Source organism: Scardinius erythrophthalmus, assembly GCF_964197995.2.
Source record: "Scardinius erythrophthalmus genome assembly, chromosome: 3".
NCBI classification, from domain to species: domain Eukaryota; kingdom Metazoa; phylum Chordata; class Actinopteri; order Cypriniformes; family Leuciscidae; genus Scardinius; species Scardinius erythrophthalmus.
In genome coordinates, this window is record NC_138223.1 from 6,295,008 (window position 1) to 6,312,335 (window position 17,328).

At 36.2% G+C, this 17,328-nt stretch overlaps 1 protein-coding gene across 2 annotated transcripts in view; it reads right to left on the reverse strand.

Annotated features, from left to right (window-relative positions):
- Nucleotides 1-6,261: 6,261 nt before the first annotated feature.
- klf7a (Kruppel like factor 7a) overlaps nt 6,262-17,328 on the reverse strand; it is a gene marked incomplete at its 3' end in the record, with an annotated part of 36,817 nt that continues 25,750 nt past the window's right edge. Inside the window, exons 3-4 of one of the 2 annotated variants that reach the window (XM_081360381.1) lie at nt 11,829-11,952; nt 6,262-7,788 (exon numbers count right to left, since the gene is read on the reverse strand). In XM_081360381.1, coding sequence (XP_081216507.1) covers nt 7,737-7,788; nt 11,829-11,952 — 176 coding nt within the window. Of the gene's footprint in view, nt 7,789-11,824; nt 11,953-17,328 lie in introns of those variants that run through there. The other variant, XM_081360380.1, reaches the window with a different exon arrangement.

Genomic DNA, 17,328 nt, shown 5'->3' on the forward strand with positions numbered 1-17,328 from the left:
AGAGAGAGAGAGATGGAGAGAGACTGCACTACACAACAGTAGCAGAAACAGATGGAGACAGATGGGGAGAGATAGTGAGGCATAGATGGAGAGACAGAGAAAAAGAGACATACATATATTCATGAGCATCTTCGGGTTGTAATTAAGAATCAAATAGCTACAAGGAAGCCATTAGTTTAGTAAGTGCAAGAGACTGTGCAAGTAACTCAAAAGATTTTTTGCTTTTCTTTCTCTCTGCCGATGCACAACAATCTGGGAAATGATTCCAACTATGAATGTTTTTATCATTTCTATTGTAGTGTGAATTGTGGATTGAGTCGAAATCCAAGTCCAGAATCCAAAACCATTTGGAATATAGACTTGGATAGGAGCATTATATTCATTAAGCTCATTTTAAACCCCAGTTTTCATTACCATGGTGCAAAACAATCTCATTCTCATATATATTCTCTTATATATATGTATATATGAGTCAAAACATTATGACCAGTCACAGGTGAAGTGAATATCGTTGATCATCTCCTAACAAGGCCACATATTAAGGTCTACAATGGGCACGCGAGTGTCTGACCTGGACCTTGGAGCAGTGGAAGAAGGGTCTCGTTTTATTTCACATCACGTGGACGGCCGTGGACGCGTGTGTGTTACCTGGGGGAGTGATGGCACCAGGATGCACTGTGTTGCAACGTTGTTGCAGAACATGATCATGACAATGGTGTTCCCTGGTGGAAGTGGCCTCTTTCAACAGGATAATGAACACTGCACACATTGTTCAGGAATGGCTTGAGGAATATGATGAAGAGTTCAAGGTGTTGCCCTGTCCCCCAAATTCCCCACATATAAATTATCCAGTTGAACATCTGTGGGATGTGCAGGACCAACAAGTTTGATCCACTGCATATGTGTGTGTGCATATACTTTTTGTTTTAAACAGTATTGTGGCTAAATGCTGTATTTCATCAAAAGTTGCACTGTAAACCCAGATAAGTTTGCAAAACAAAAAATGTCAGTTACATCCACATTTTTTTGTTAAGAAACTCAAAGTTTAAGTATATGTAGAACTGGCAGTTTATTTATTTTGTACTCATGCATTTTAATTGCACTTAACTTAAAATATTCGCTTTAAATAGCTAATTGGTAACTGTGATAGCGTTAGCATAGCATAGTAATTGCTGAATGAGTACAGCAATATAGAACATTCTCAAACCAAGCTCATGCTCCACTCGTCACCATGATAGAAACCCCCCAAAACCCAACATAACAGAAACTCTTCTAAATTAGCATATAGCAAAACATTAAACACCACTAAATCTCCCACTTAACATTAATCTTGCTATAACACTTGATTTGAGCATTTACTTTTCCTTTCAGGTGTGATGGCAAAGCATGCTGGGAAATAGAAATCCCAGCCCAGTTTCAGTTCAAAAAAGTTTGTCTAAATTAAAAGAAGTTCATAAAACTCAAAACAATGAAACAATTCTGATCACTTTTTAAATGTGTCAGTTTTGTGAACTCAAAAGAAAAAGAAAGTTCTAAATACTCATACAAGTTAATTTGATAGAACTCATTTAATTTGAGTTTACACCAGTTAATTATTTTGAGCATTAGGGTTTATGCAGGATATTCATGCTTGATGTCTATCCGCTGCTGACCATATCGAGTTTCATTGTGTTGAAACATTTGATTTGCAGGTGTATGAATATCATCAAGGTAATGTACAGCGTTTTACATGCACATCCAACTTTTGCTAAACAAGTTAATCACCATGTAATTCAGTAACTTGAGTCAATGATCACTTTGTATTGTTTAAAAGTGAATATTTATCATTAATTGTGTACATTAATCTCCTCAGTCAGGTGCGTCTACATGTGGATTGAAGTTGTAAATCTAACATTACAGCCTTGTAGGTATAGGTATACTTTGGAACCAGTCCTAATTTGGTCCTGTCCTACTGGATAAAGTGAAATTCTGGACCTGAAAATATGCAGCCAGCAGGATTTGATTTGATTCTTAGTGGATTGTTAGAAGTTTGTTTTAGTATTTGTGGTTTAAATTAGGATAGAAATTCCATCAGCAATACTTTACATTCCTTTATGAAATAGACTGTGTTCTATAGAACCAAGACCTTCTAACTTCAACTTTGGGACATTTAGAAAAGGCAAAAAAGGCAAAAAAAGCAGACTACAATATCAATAAGATTCTACCATTTATTACACATAATGACATTCTTAAATAAAAATGCTTCACTTAACAGTTCTTGCATAGATATATTACAATACCAATTTAAAAAAGAATTATGAAACAAACCAGTAACAAAAATAAACTCTTTTCCTTTTTCCTTAATAAAGAACATTGTCATACTAACATCATATAATACAAATAATATATGCAAACACTTTTTACAGCAAATAAAACCAAAAATAAAAATAAAAAACGGCATAAATAGAAGCAAAGAGGAAAGCATGAAATGTCTGCAAAAAGCAGAGGGATCGGAACGGATTTCATTTACAGCAGGAAGTGTGGGAAAAAAGCCTTTAACCGGAAAACTACACTACGAGTGCAACAAACATTGGAAATCACTCTATCAGCTTCATACCATCCATTTGGAAGCTTTTAGCACAGCGTTTTGAGCAATAGAAGGGCACAGAAAAGAAAAAGACAATGAGCGAATGGAGATCAGCTGCTAACATGAATGTAGGCCTACAGACAATCCAAAAACAATGTACAGACCTCTAAAACAGACTAATCATAGTATCACGAGATATGAAATGCATTCAGACTCCTAATTTAGTGTTCCCTGCATGTGTAGTAGTGTCTCGTGCCAGAACTTTAGGATGTAAATCTTACATTGTAGAATGTAAAAATGTACCTGTAAGTGTGCATCGGTAATTACGAATAATTGCATTATCCCACAGCAAAAAGGTCAGTAAGTTGTCTGTGCGATTTAAAAGCTGTTTAAGTGGTAACATACAAGGTTTATACACACTTGAGAAAAGACGGTGCACATGAAACAACAAGCTTTCTCTGTGGGGCTTCTCGGGGCCATTAAGACAAACTCATTAGTTAGTTTTTGCCAAGGTAACATCCCTAATTGGTCCTGCTGGAGGGTGTTAAAGAAGGATTTTAAGGGAAAGGTGCACTTAAAGTGAACAAATGGTCAGAAGTCCACAAGGAGAACTACTAGTAAACATCATATGTCAATAACTTGACAAGCTCAATGCGAAGTTTAGCACAAGACTTGTGACAGAACACTGTTTGTATCCATTAGCAGGTATTAAGGTACACTGTGAATCCTCACAAAACCCGAAAAGAAACGCCCAGGTCGTATTACACCCTCAAATTAAGATTTGTGACATTTTCATGATAATTAAACACATTTTATATCCAACTTCCCATGAACAAAATGATTAAAAAAACCATACTGTACAGTAACATGACGAATAACTAATATTATTTAGGGAAAATAAATTGGAAAAAAGTTAGGATTAAGAAAGAAGTGTCTTATGCTCACCAAGGCTGCATTTTATTTGAACAAAAATACTTTCAAATAGTCAAAATTTAAAGTTGTCAAATTATTAAAAGTGTTCATATTAGAATGATTTCTGAAGGTCATGTGACACTGAGGACTGGAGTAATGACGCTTTGCCATTACAGGAATAAATTACATTTAAAATATATTAAAATATAACATCAGTTTTTTTTTTTTGTTGATTGAGATATCGTTTTTTGAGATATCGAAAAAAAATCACAATTAAAAATGTATGAATTCATAAAAATTATGAATTATGATGGTTTAAAAAAAATCTAAACTTTTGTCCGGTAATATCACAAATATTATTTCTTATTTATTTTGGTTTTTGAGGTGAAATATGATCCAAGCATGTTCTTGACAGGTTTTGTGATATTCACTTTCTCATATGCGTTTATCCTCCTCGCCAAAAACTCCCATTGAAAATCGAAACGATGCTTTACTTCCTAGTTTGCATAGCCAATAATCATCAAATTTAGAAGATAAATGTTAACATTTCAGATTGTGGTCTTAAACCCTCTCTGATTTTTGTCAGAACCCGTCGTGTGCGATGGTCTCTCGAGGGCACTGGATGCGAGCGGCTCAGCTCTGGAATCCAGTGACCTTGTGTCTTTGTTATTTTTCATGGAGCTAATGTGGCCAGGGAGGGAGGTAAGCTGACACCCGGCTACATGGTGAAATTGACTGTGTCGGGCGGCCGCGATAAGATCTCCCGGTCAGCACAAGTGTGGCGTGTGACCCCCAGTGCGGTCCTACTCCGTTCCGCCCCATTGAGGGGGCAGCCAGTGCTGGGAGAGCCCAATTCCCCTCTCATTACCCATACTGCCGTTCTGTCACACGTGCCTCCCTGTTGGTCTGTGTTAGACAAGTGAGTGAGAGGAAGGAACTGACAGGTGACCAGACGGCTTGAACAAGACATGAATATCCTTGTCCATCACCTATTTTGGGGTGAAATGAACCAGATGTTTTTTATTTTATTTTTTATCTATAAATATGGTTAAAACTTGTCTAAGCAATAAAAAAAAAAATCAGTTTAAAATTCAATTGATTCTGTTTAGGGTTTAGAAATCTTTGACCAAGCCAAAGCATCAATATGAGCATTTTGATGTTTATATACAGTATGCAATAGTTAAAATAAAAAATAAATCTAGGTTTGCTGCGCTCATTTTATACATCTTCACATCTGGGCCTCTGAGTTTGATCATACACGTGTTGTTTACACCACAATGCGCACAAAACCACTATGACAGGATTTGGGGGAGAAGGGATAGTTCGCATAAAAATTCAAATGAAAAATCATTCACTCAACCTCATGTCGGGTCCAAACTTGTATGACTTTCTTTTAGCACAATGTTAAATATTAATTATTAATGTCAATTATGCTGCTCCAAAAAACAACAAAAAAAGACCAAAGGTAGTCAGTAACGGAGCCCTGCACATGGCATGCGGGAAAAAAACGTATTCTGTCATGACATCTCTCGGGAGATTGGTATGGTAATAGAGATTGGCATGGCGATGTTAATGTATTTGGTGTTGGTGGAATAGATCTGCTACGCTGCTTCTGCAGAGCAAGTACCGATACTTGCTACTGCCAATGCATTCACAGACACTGCTGTGAGCATGCGGACATACTGATGCTGTTGTAACATACATGAATTAACCCCCGTAGCAGATCTATACAGGTGGAGCTGGGGAAGGTGGAGGGTTTCTGAAAGCACACTGCAGACTGATAACAGCAACATTACTGGTTCTTGTTTGAATGTTGAGCTGCAGCTCATTGGACGCTGATGCAACAGCAACCAATCAGCTGTGCTATGTAGATGATGACTTGAACTCTACCAAATGAGTTAGACCTATCAGCCTGCGCCATCTAGAGTTTCATGCCAGAGCTAGGTAATAATGTGGCCACGAATTAACTATTCAATCCCACAATTTACTAATGCGTCAGCACGTTTTACTAATTCGCTCCCTTGTTTTAAGTAAATTGTGCATACAATATAATAATTTGTTTCCTCATTTTACTAAATCGTGTCCACATTGTAATAATTAGTTCCCTTGTTTTAGTTACATCAAAACGAGTGAACGAATTAGTTAAATGTGGCCACGATTTATGAAAACAAGGGAACAAATTAAATTGTGAGAACGAATTCTTAATTCATGACCACGATTTAACTAAAACAAATAAACGAATTAGTAAATTGTGGCCATGATTTAATAAAACGAGAAAATATACATATATATATTTGTCCATGTGATGTGCAGGGCTCCGTACCATATGATTTATATTCCAAGAAAAAACATTTTTATGATGCTTTGTGTTGTTGTTGTTTTAGCTTGACAGCTCCCCATTCCTGTTTTTCATTGTAGAAAAAAAAAAAAAAAAAAAAAAAAAAAAAAAAGAGCGCTATGGACATTCTTCAAAACATTGTTCCCTTGAAGAAAGAAAGCCATACAGGTTTGGAAAGACATGAGGGTGAGTAAATGATTTTTCACTTTATGCGAGTTATTCCTTCATCAACAAGCCTTTATGCATGAGCCACAGTGGGATCTATCTTCAGCAGATCAGGCCTTTCAGTGGTCTGAATGATTGCATAAGTGCAGGGCCGTCCACAATCAAACAGCTTTACATTCAGGAACACTTTCCATCCCACACTTGATTGTACGTTGTAATTTAAACCTCACTTAACTATACGTTTTTCACACTGTACAGACTTTTTTTTTTTTTTTTTTTTACCAGGAACGCAAGGCAGACATATGTAATGTTAGAAAAAAAAAAACAAGAAAAAAAAAACATCACAAAAGTTTAAACATGAAGATGTCACCTGCAGGACCAGCGAAACACACAACATGCATGTTTCTTATGATGCTTCCATCTGTCCAAACTAAAATAATTGGTTGGAAATGTCCGTCCAGTTTTTTGGGACATACTGTGATGCATTTACAAAAAACTAAACTTTTTGATCGCAAATCTCTGCCTTGAATGATGGAAGTCATTATTATGTTGTGAAGTCCGCAGATAAACCATGGTGCTTTTCTCATTTCATGCTAGTCCTAGAAATCCCAAAGGAACCCAAGTTTATGGGATAATGTTTCATGGGTCATAAATAATGTTGAGGAATGCTCAAAACGTGTGCAACAACAACATTGCTCTTCTTTTTTCGCCACTAAATGTTTGTTTTCTATAGAAATCAAGTCCACCTCAGATGGGGGTCTGTGCCAGTGCAGAATCCACTATTCTTGTGCATATGGCAGTTTTTTTGGTCCATTTTTATTTATTTTTATTTTTTGTACACATCCACAGGAGAAAAGCAAAAAAAGAAGTCTTCTGAATTATATAACATAGTCATCATTCAAAAAGATCTCTTCCTTATTTTTTTTTCTTTTATAAAAAGTCTCAAAGTGTCGCTGCGCAGCTGTTGGTTGGCAGGAAGGGACGTGAAAGAGAGAGATTTGTCTGTCTACGAAGAAGGTGAGAGAGTTTCCTCCACTGCCCCCAGTCAGATTCACATTTGAGTGATGGCTGATTCCACTTGGTCGCCTCTCACCTTTGAAATCCAGATTTCTCCGGATGGACGTTCCACTTTAGATCTTGGCTGTGGCTTGGCGGGATCAAAGCAGAAAGATAATCCTTGCTCAAAATGGAAAAAAAAAAAAAAAAATCCATCTCCTTGGATTGACGTCCTATCACTATGATATTCTCCAAAGGTTCTCCAGGAGAAGCATTCAGGACACGTCCCGCACGGTGCAGTAAATCAAATCAGGTGCAATGGTAGCTTTTGTCAGTTTGTGACAATATGCGTAAGACATACTTTGAATAACATTGACTAAAACATTAAATGGATCTCGGAGACGAAGGAACGCAATAATAGCAGTAACTAAATCGAGTCATTGATGTTTTGATTAATACCTACTTAAGCACATTGTCTTTGAGTGACATAAGCTGTCGTACCACCTTCTCAGATCTGTAGACCTCTGACTTTCAGAAGTGAATCGCATCTCGCAGACCAAAACTCAAGAGCTGGTCTAATCGATCGATCGTGGCCCTCTTTCGGTCCCTCACGGGGGTCCCTCTGTCTGGTGGGATGAGCGAACGGCTTGAGTGGTATCTGGCTCCTGCCCATAATCCCTCTGTTTCTCTCCCTCTACCTTCTCTCTGTCTCTTCCTTCACCTCGCCATTTTGCCACCTCCGCCTCTTCCTCCTCCTCCTCAGATGTGCCTCTTCATGTGCAGTGCCAAGTGATCGGATCGAGAGAAACACCTAAAGGAGAAAAAAAAAAAAAAAGAAACTATTAGGAAAACTGTGTGACCTGAATCTGATCTTCTTGGATCTTCTATCAATATTCCATTTGGCCTGAAACACAATGTGGGTTTGATTGTATTGGCGCCGTCTCAATATTATCTGCTGGCAGATATAAAACAGATGGGTGAGAAAAGTAAGAACTTTTTGTGGTTGTTCCAATACTAAATGTATTAGAATAGTTTTACCTCAATATTCCTGTGAATAATTTGCAATTTATTTATAACACTGTGTGAATAAGTATGCTTATACGTATGCCTAATGTCTAATTAAATGTATAAATAATAATAACATTTTTCAAAGAAAATGTGAGTGGTGTTTGCTGAGGCAAAACTGATCAAATGAGTATGTGGTGAAGTAAATACTCTAGAAAAAACAAATGTAATTTATATCTGAATAGGTTAGTTCAGGCAAGAATAAAACTAAACCAAAGTAAGTTCTATATTAGTACTACATTTAAGCTTGTAGAAATTAAACATCAATGTAAAAATCAGTGTTACAAAATTAAGTAAAACCTACTCAACTTTCTGATACTGGTGTTTCCATCATGCACTGGGTCATTAATAATGAACAAAGTTGCATATTTCATTGTTTTCCAGCTGTATTTCCACTGTTTTATCAATGCTTTTGTCGTTAGGTTTAGTAACTTGCTGTTTTGTGTTAATTTTGTACTCAAAATGACGCATTCATACTCATAAATGATCCATCAGATATTACAGTTATTGTGTACCAATTGAGGTCTCTGTGTTCGGGTAGGCACCATATTATTTTTATTATGTAGAAATGTTGTCTGCATAATATCTACTATATTATTTCCTTAGATGTTCTACTTTAAATGCATGGCTTAATTCAGTGCTATATTGTTTGCGTAAAATGTACTTAAAACAGAGTATTGCAAAGTAACTTCAACTGGCCAAGTTTTTATTTTCTTTGTTAATTAAGTAAAGTAGATTTGACTTAATTCCATATGAGATATTTACTTAATTTTTCTTTTGCAAGTTTTTGCATACAGATAAAAAAATAAAAACAAATACTTGTTTTTTTTTCAGTGTAGGCATTTGCCAGGGTGTTTTGGGTTGTTTCTAGGACGTTGTTAAGTTGATTTCAGTGTTGTTAGGTAATTGCTATATGCAAAGGTGCAGATAAATTTGACTAGTTGCTTGTTGGAGCATCTTGACCCATCCCTAAGACATATGCTTTCATGCTAAGTCTCACCTGTCCTGGAACAAGCAAGGGGAGGAACACGAATTGGGAAATCAATGGGTGTGTTTTTGGCAGGGTCGGACAGATGGCAGATCAAGCCACTGCCAGGAGGCACCAAACCAGCTGGTGTACCTCTACCCTCTCCCTCTCACACCCCCACCCCACTGTCCTGACAGGGGGTCCGGACACAGTCGGGACGGATTAAGAAGAGGCCCGAGGGCCACGGCTACAGGTCTAGCGTCTCGCTATACTGTATTTACTGTTCAGACGAGACGGGGAGCTCCTCCACATGCTGCTCTCCACTGTTCCCGTCAACTCCATCTTTATAATGGTAATCCGGGGCTCCCTTGACAACAGCAGAATGGATTCCCCAAGGTGTACGAGCAGCCAGGATGACAAGAGAGGGCGGAGCTGAGCTCAAAGTGAGATACGCAAGTCTAACAAGCATGAAGAACCTATTTATACATCAAAGCGAAGATGAGTTAAGATTCACTTCAGAGGTGGAAGCTCTTGGTCAATACCAGGAGGCAAATGTCTCGCAGGCACTGCGCCCAAATTGAAAATGTTCTGAAAGAAAGCACAGAACTACTTGCTTAGCTTTGTACTCGAATGGAAATGCATGATGTTTTACAAACTAAATGTCCTTCCATGTAAATTATGTTGGAACATTTATAGTGTACCAGCATGTATATGCATGGATTGCAGCTTTTGTGTGAAATATCCCGAATCATTTTTGTAGCAAAATATTGAAATATTGCTGTTCATGACTACATTTACGACTTAAGATTTTATAATACTGAAAATATAATAATCAGTATATCTTTCATATTTATTTATTGCCTCTTTAACTACATTTTATTTGTAGCAACAAATTACTTTTTAAAAGAGTCAAGAGAAAATAGCCCGATAGATAGAACGATAGATAGAACGATAGATAGATAGATAGATAGATAGATAGATAGAATGCCACGCTGCGTATAAAATGAATCTGTGACTCTTTGTTTGAACCAGTTTGTTTACTTGACCATTCAAATAAACCTGTTTAGGGTAGGCAATTTTCGGCAAGGCTAGCATTAGCAAGCTAGCTTTGAAAGCATATGATCCCACCCTCCCTTCTGAGCGTCTCCAAGGCCACGCCTCCTTCAAAACGCATGGAGCAGCAAAGCGTCACAAGAGACGGCGTTAAACTACCTCATGTCTCAAAGCACATAACATTACTATAATAATGAACATAGAGCACTGACCTGTACCACCTGACTGCTGCAGATTCATTTCGGTGTTGATGGTGCTGCCATTGAAATGCATAAATTCGAGTCACGAACCGCTCCGAGTATAACGTCACGGGTTTCCATCTCTTCCTAATTACAGTAGTTATGGCGTGAACGCAGCATAAGCTGGTATTTTTGGATCAGGAGGAACTGTTAAAGGTGACTGCTGTTTCGTTTGCGCTGCTCTGTGACTGACGTCTGTCTGTCTCCGCATGAAACGCACTGATGACATGTGATGTCTGCGCGAGCAGGTGCGCGGAGGTATGGAAATTCAAATGTTGAAAGGCAGGTAAAATATTGAATCATTGCATTCAGACCGAATGCTATGATTGGATGAACATTTTATGGCCCCACGCCTTCCACAGACGATATATATATATATATATATATATATATATATATATATATATATATATATATATATATATATATATATATATATATATATATATATATATATATATATATATATATATATATATATATATACACATATACACACACACACACACACACACACACACACACACACACACACACACACACACACACACACACACATATGTAAATACATTTAGACCACCTAACTTTGGGACTGCTATCAGGGGTGTGAAGAGACTTTCAACCAGTATAACAAGAATGTTTCTGGAACAAATCTACCCTGCCTTTAAAAGAATGAAGTGGACTTCCCAATGCTACATGATAAATAAAGACAGAAAACATTTTAGGAGAGTGTTTAGCTTGTAGCTTGTCAGTTACAGTACAAGTTTTAAAGTAGCTTCTGTGAGTAAATGTAGTTGGGGAACTCTATTTGTCACTCACTATGTTCAATTTGAAAGCTTATTTCTGAGATCTGGAGAACATAGAGAAACCATTGTCTGAATAGCAGATGTTTTTAATCATAAAGCTGGATCTACCAGCACAGGTGACAGGTGGAGCATCTCTAGATAGATATTTGAAAATGAAAATATTTCAGACTATTCATCACATTTGTATACCCAGGACACCTGTGTTAGATTTTGCCATTAAAAAGAATGTAAAAAAAAAAAACATACCAGGTTATAAAAAAATGCTGACCAAGATTTCCCATAATTCATAAAAGGTGCTAGAACTAAATGAGGCTTATAAAGAATTAAATGAGGCTAATTATTTATATTGATAAAATAACAAAATAGTATTTTAGAACTTATGTATTTATTTTTATGTGTGTATTTCTTTAAAATATAAAATAGTTTTTTTAAATTAATATATAATTCTTAATGTGTTTTTATTAATACAATTACAAAATAGTATTTTTTTATTTTATTACATAATTTGCATTAATATATATTGGGGAACTATATTTTAGGTGCTGGTTACCATTAAATTGTCTTACAGTGTACATTTTAGACAGTATTAATGAAATTGCAAATATGAAAATAATACAAGATTGAAATAGAAATGATAACAATAACATGGAGTGTATTGCTTGACATGTCAACTAACAATGTGACACGTAGCTAGTATGTGTAGGTGTCACATCCGTCTCACCTGTCGCAGTGATTGCACTTGAAAGGCTTGGCGCCAGTGTGTTTGCGGTAGTGCCTCGTCAACTCGTCGCTTCTCGCGAACCGCCATTCACAGCCTTCCCATGAGCACTTGTACGGCTTCTCCCCTGGTACGGACACACAAACAGATGCACACACACACCTGATTAAAAATGCACTGTCTTCCTCAAGGGGCCTTGAATTCAACGACTCGGTCCAGCCAGCCGTCTAATTCATTTGTTTTAAGTTGATTAGCCTATCGAAAGAGTGTTGACACAATTGGAGTTTATGAAATACATGATCGTCATTAGGGCGCACAGCTGTCGGGGCAAATGAACTCGCACTCGATGAGTTTCCAATGGGATCTTCGCTGCGTTTAACAGATGTGAGAGACTGCGCTCCCATTTTTGATGTTGTATGTTTTTCGTTGTGGATGGCAGCCGCCTTGCAGGAGCGCTGCGGTTCGTATGGTGTCTCGAAGCTTGTTCATTAGCGCTGCTGAACGTAACGTATGAAATGGGGGGCAGGCAGAGTTTATTTGGATCTCTGGGAGAGGTGTTAATTGGAGTAGTAATGATGGGTAATGGGGAGGAACCTCATATTTACTGTCAACCAGCTGGCCCTGTCTCCACTGTTTGCCATATCCACAAATCTTCTGAAACAAGACTGTGAATTCATATCAATGGCTTGACGAGGAAATAAGTCAGATTTCCATGCAAAGAGAGCTCATAAATTTAACTAGTCATTAAATCAGCATTAACTAAAACATTAAATCTAAATTGATTCTGCTTACTATGTTAATAGAAAACTGAAATGAAGTAAAATAGCAAACATCTTTCAATTTATATTTATTTATAAAATATTTATTCATTTTAAAAATGAATTCATTTATTTTTAAAAAGCCAATTTATTTATTATTTTAAAAGCCTATTTGTTTATTTTGAAAAGTTTATTTATTTGGTGTGTGCACATGTGTTTTTATTATTAAAATTACAAAATAGTATTTTTTAAATTTAGTAATGTTAACTGCATATTTTATTTATTTATATTTATTTTTCAAACCTATATATATATATATATATATATATATATATATATATATATATATATATATATATATATATATATATATATATATATATATATATATATATATATATATATATATATATATATATATATATATATATATATACACACAAAAGCATTTATTTATTTAATTACACACACAATATATATATATATATATATATATATATATATATATATATATATATATATATATATATATATATAGGTTTGAAAAATAAATATAAATAAATAAAATATGCAGTTAACATTACTAAATTTAAAAAATACTATATATATATTAAAGCCAATTTATTTATTTATTATTTTCAAATCTGGTCAGTTGACAATTTTTTTGCAAGCAACTGCCCTTATGAATGCTAGGGAATAACTCTACCTGATTTCCCTAATTTGAGAAAAATTCTGGTATTGACTGTCCAACTGTGAAAATATTTTTTCCACCCAACATTATTTCCATTTAACAAACTGTTTTACTCTGAAATAGATCCCACTATGCAAGTAAAATAGGCACTGAATGCCATTTCGACTTCCTTCCATGACGGTCGGTCACACTTTCATTCTGAGCTGTAAAAACAACAAGTTATATTTAGATCGGAATTTGAGCACTAAATTGAAAACCCTTTCACACACAATCACGAGCTAGCCACATTAAGCAGGACAGGTTTAGACCTGCGCTCGCTACGACCGCAGCACCAGCCAATTAGAAGTCAGGGAGGCATGGATGCTGGAGTTTGTCGCCTAGCAACCGGTCAGGAGCGTAACGTAGGAGGCAGCAGTGGAGCCGGCTCGATCTGGCATCGTCTGTCCCTCTGTGCCACCAGCCAATTACGGCTCATACTGGCAGGGGAGGAAGCAGTTGCCTGGCAACCGGAGTGTTACATGATACATGTATGTAGACGAGGATATAGGTGCGTATGTGCGAGTGAGCGCGTGCACGCATCCTCGTGGGAAAGAAAGTGCACGGACGAGGCTAGCGGTGTAAGCTGAAACCAGCGCGGAGACCCGAGAATCGTTCCCAATTATAGAGTCCCGTTCAGAGACACACCAGTTGCCTGGCAACTCCCCACCCCCATCACACAACCTTTCCTCTCTCACACACACTTTTTCTCTCTCTGAGCACCCTTACAGGTGCCGGAGTCTAGCTTAATTACATTTTCCAAGTTAAACTGGAGACAGAGAGACTCATTATGATCTGTGGAGTTCACTTTGGCACCAAGCACAAAGCCATTTTCATTGCTCTTCCAACTTTTTCTGACTTTGTTATAATGGAACGCAGAGACAAAGTGGAAACGAGTGCAGCCACTTTCCTCTCTTCACCTCTCTGTGTCTCCCTGAAAAGCCGGTCTTATCTAGTTCCCAAACGCCTTTTATAAAACGCTCCAGAGGGCAATGTCATTTCAATTCACGCCGCCTTCGCTTCTCTACAAATCTCAATCACAGAAATTGTCCAAGTAATAATGCCTCCAAAATAGGATTTCGCTAATTGCAAAGGAGTTGACAAATTGTTTTGGCATCAGATTTTAACACAGCTCATACACTTCATTGTATTTGTTGGACAAATGCAATGCAGAAAGAGCTCAAAAAGATTACAGCTAATGAATAATGCAATTTTAGTAAAAGACTAATTCAAATTTGCATTGTTGTGATAAGCAATTAACAGGACAGTTTAAACATTGACTTCTCTGCCAAAATAAGAAAAAATCTCTTTCTTTCTTTTTTTCTAGACAAATGCAATACAAAAATTGCTTGGAATGAATGCGGTTCATATATTTATATATATATTCAGTATATTTGTCCTGTTTTTAAATAAAAGTGTCTACACACCAATAATATAATATAATATAATATAATATAATATAATATAATATAATATAATATAATATAATATAATATAATATAATATAATATAATATAATATAATATAATATAATATATATTCTTTTCCCATCAGCAGATTTAAAAAAAAAGTGTCCCTCTCTGCCGTAGCTCTCAAATATTATTTGTGTTCTAGCATATTTATAGTATAGCAAGTGATGTTTTTTGATTATTCACATGAAAGCTGCTGTGACACATCAAGTTTGACTATGAACAAATTAGATTTAAAGGGATAGTTCACCCAAAAAATGAAAATTCTCATTAATTACTCACCCTCATGTCGTTCCAAACCCGTAAGACTTTTGTTCATCTTCGGAAAACAAATGAAGATATTTTTGATGAAATCTGAGAGATTTCTGTCCCTCCATTGACAGCCTACGCAACTACCACTTTGACGCTTCAAAAAGTTCATAAAGAGATCGTAAAACTAATCCATGTGAATTGAGCGGTTTAATCCAAATTAAATCTGTTCATCATATAAAGCGATCGAGTCTCTTCAGAAAATTTGGACTAAACCGCTCAATTCACATGGATTAGTTTTACGATCTCTTGATGATCTTTTGAAGCGTCAAAGTGGTAGTTGCGTAGCTGTCAATGGAGGGACAGAAAGATTTAATCAAAAAGATCATTTGTATTCTGAAGACGAACAAAAGTCTTACGGGTTTGGAACGACATTATGGGTGAGTGATTAATGACAGAATTTTCATTTTTGGCTGAACTATCCCTTTAAGAGATACAGTGAAGGGCAAGATTTTACTTAAAGCTACTGGATGACTTCAGAAACTTGGAAAGTTCACACGTCATATGAAATACTTTTATGGTGCTTTTTTGTCTTTTTTGGTCCTTGACAAGGCGTCCTGGTATTCTTGTGCATTCTTTACACTCAATCCTCATGCCATGATGTGTACTTCTAAAATACTTTCTAATACATCAGAAGGGAGCCATTAACATGTGGCATGTTCTGGTTTCAAGACTTAGGGATTTGCCCTGGTGTGTTAACAGGCGCGCAGCAGACGTAGGGAAATATACAGGCGAGTACGTCTCATTCCACCCGGTCTATCCATCATGAGGCAGTTATTCACTCTGCGGACAGCTTTGGGACAGCAGTCTGAGTGCTTTTGGATTGAGATCGAAGAGACAGAGAATTATGGCCGTTTCCTGCACCATTCGAATCTGCTGAGGAAGTACTGTCGCAACCTTGAGAAAATATTTGCAGCCGAGGGGGCTGGACAGGCACGCTGCCATGGCGACGACGAAGCACCATTAATTACATCAGCTTGTCGCTTATTGTGTAAAATAAGATTGATAGCGCAAAATGTGAAAATTAATGATAAATGTGCTGGAACTGACTGAATATTTCTAAATATATAGCATGCCACTGCTGTAAGAGCAGGCTAAGTGTTTATTTAAAACTGTAAATAAACTTAACACTTATTTAAATTAACCACTATATGAAACAAATGATGCCATGACACTGCCATGATGCCAGGTTGTTGCTATGTGGTTGCTATGGTATGATGTGTCTACCGAAGTCTACCTCCTTAACATTACTATAATTATAATACAACATAATTCATCATTATTATAATATAAATTATTAATTATAATAAGTTGAAAATACTAGAGAAATATATTATTGGTAGAATTAATGATTTAATGACTCTTAAATACAGTCACTTGTATTGTCCCTGAAAGAATCTGTGTTTCAAAACAAATCAGTTCAAACAATGATGATTCAATGACTCACTCATAAATACAGTGTTTCTGAACAAATCGGTTTAATGAATGATTCAATGACTCACTCATAAATACAGTGTTTCTGAACAAATCGGTTTAATGAATGATTCAATGACTCACTCATAAATACAGTGTTTCTGAACAAATCAGTTGAATGAATGATTCAATGACTCACTCATAAATACAATGTTTCTGAAAAAAATCGGTTTAATGAATGATTCAATGACTCACTCATAAATACAGTGTTTCTGAACAAATCGGTTTAATGAATGATTCAGTGACTCACTCATAAATACAGTGTTTCTGAACAAATCGGTGTAATGAATGATTCAATGACTCACTCATAAATAGTGTTTCTGAACAAATCGGTTTAATGAATGATTCAATGACTCACTCATAAATACAGTGTTTCTGAACAAATCGGTGTAATGAATGATTCAATGACTCACTCATAAATACAGTGTTTCTGAACAAATCGGTTTAATGAATGATTCAATGACTCACTCATAAATACAGTGTTTCTGAACAAATCAGTTGAATGAATGATTCAATGACTCACTCATAAATACAATGTTTCTGAAAAAAATCGGTTTAATGAATGATTCAATGACTCACTCATAAATACAGTGTTTCTGAACAAATCGGTTTAATGAATGATTCAGTGACTCACTCATAAATACAGTGTTTCTGAACAAATCGGTGTAATGAATGATTCAATGACTCACTCATAAATAGTGTTTCTGAACAAATCGGTTTAATGAATGATTCAATGACTCACTCATAAATACAGTGTTTCTGAACAA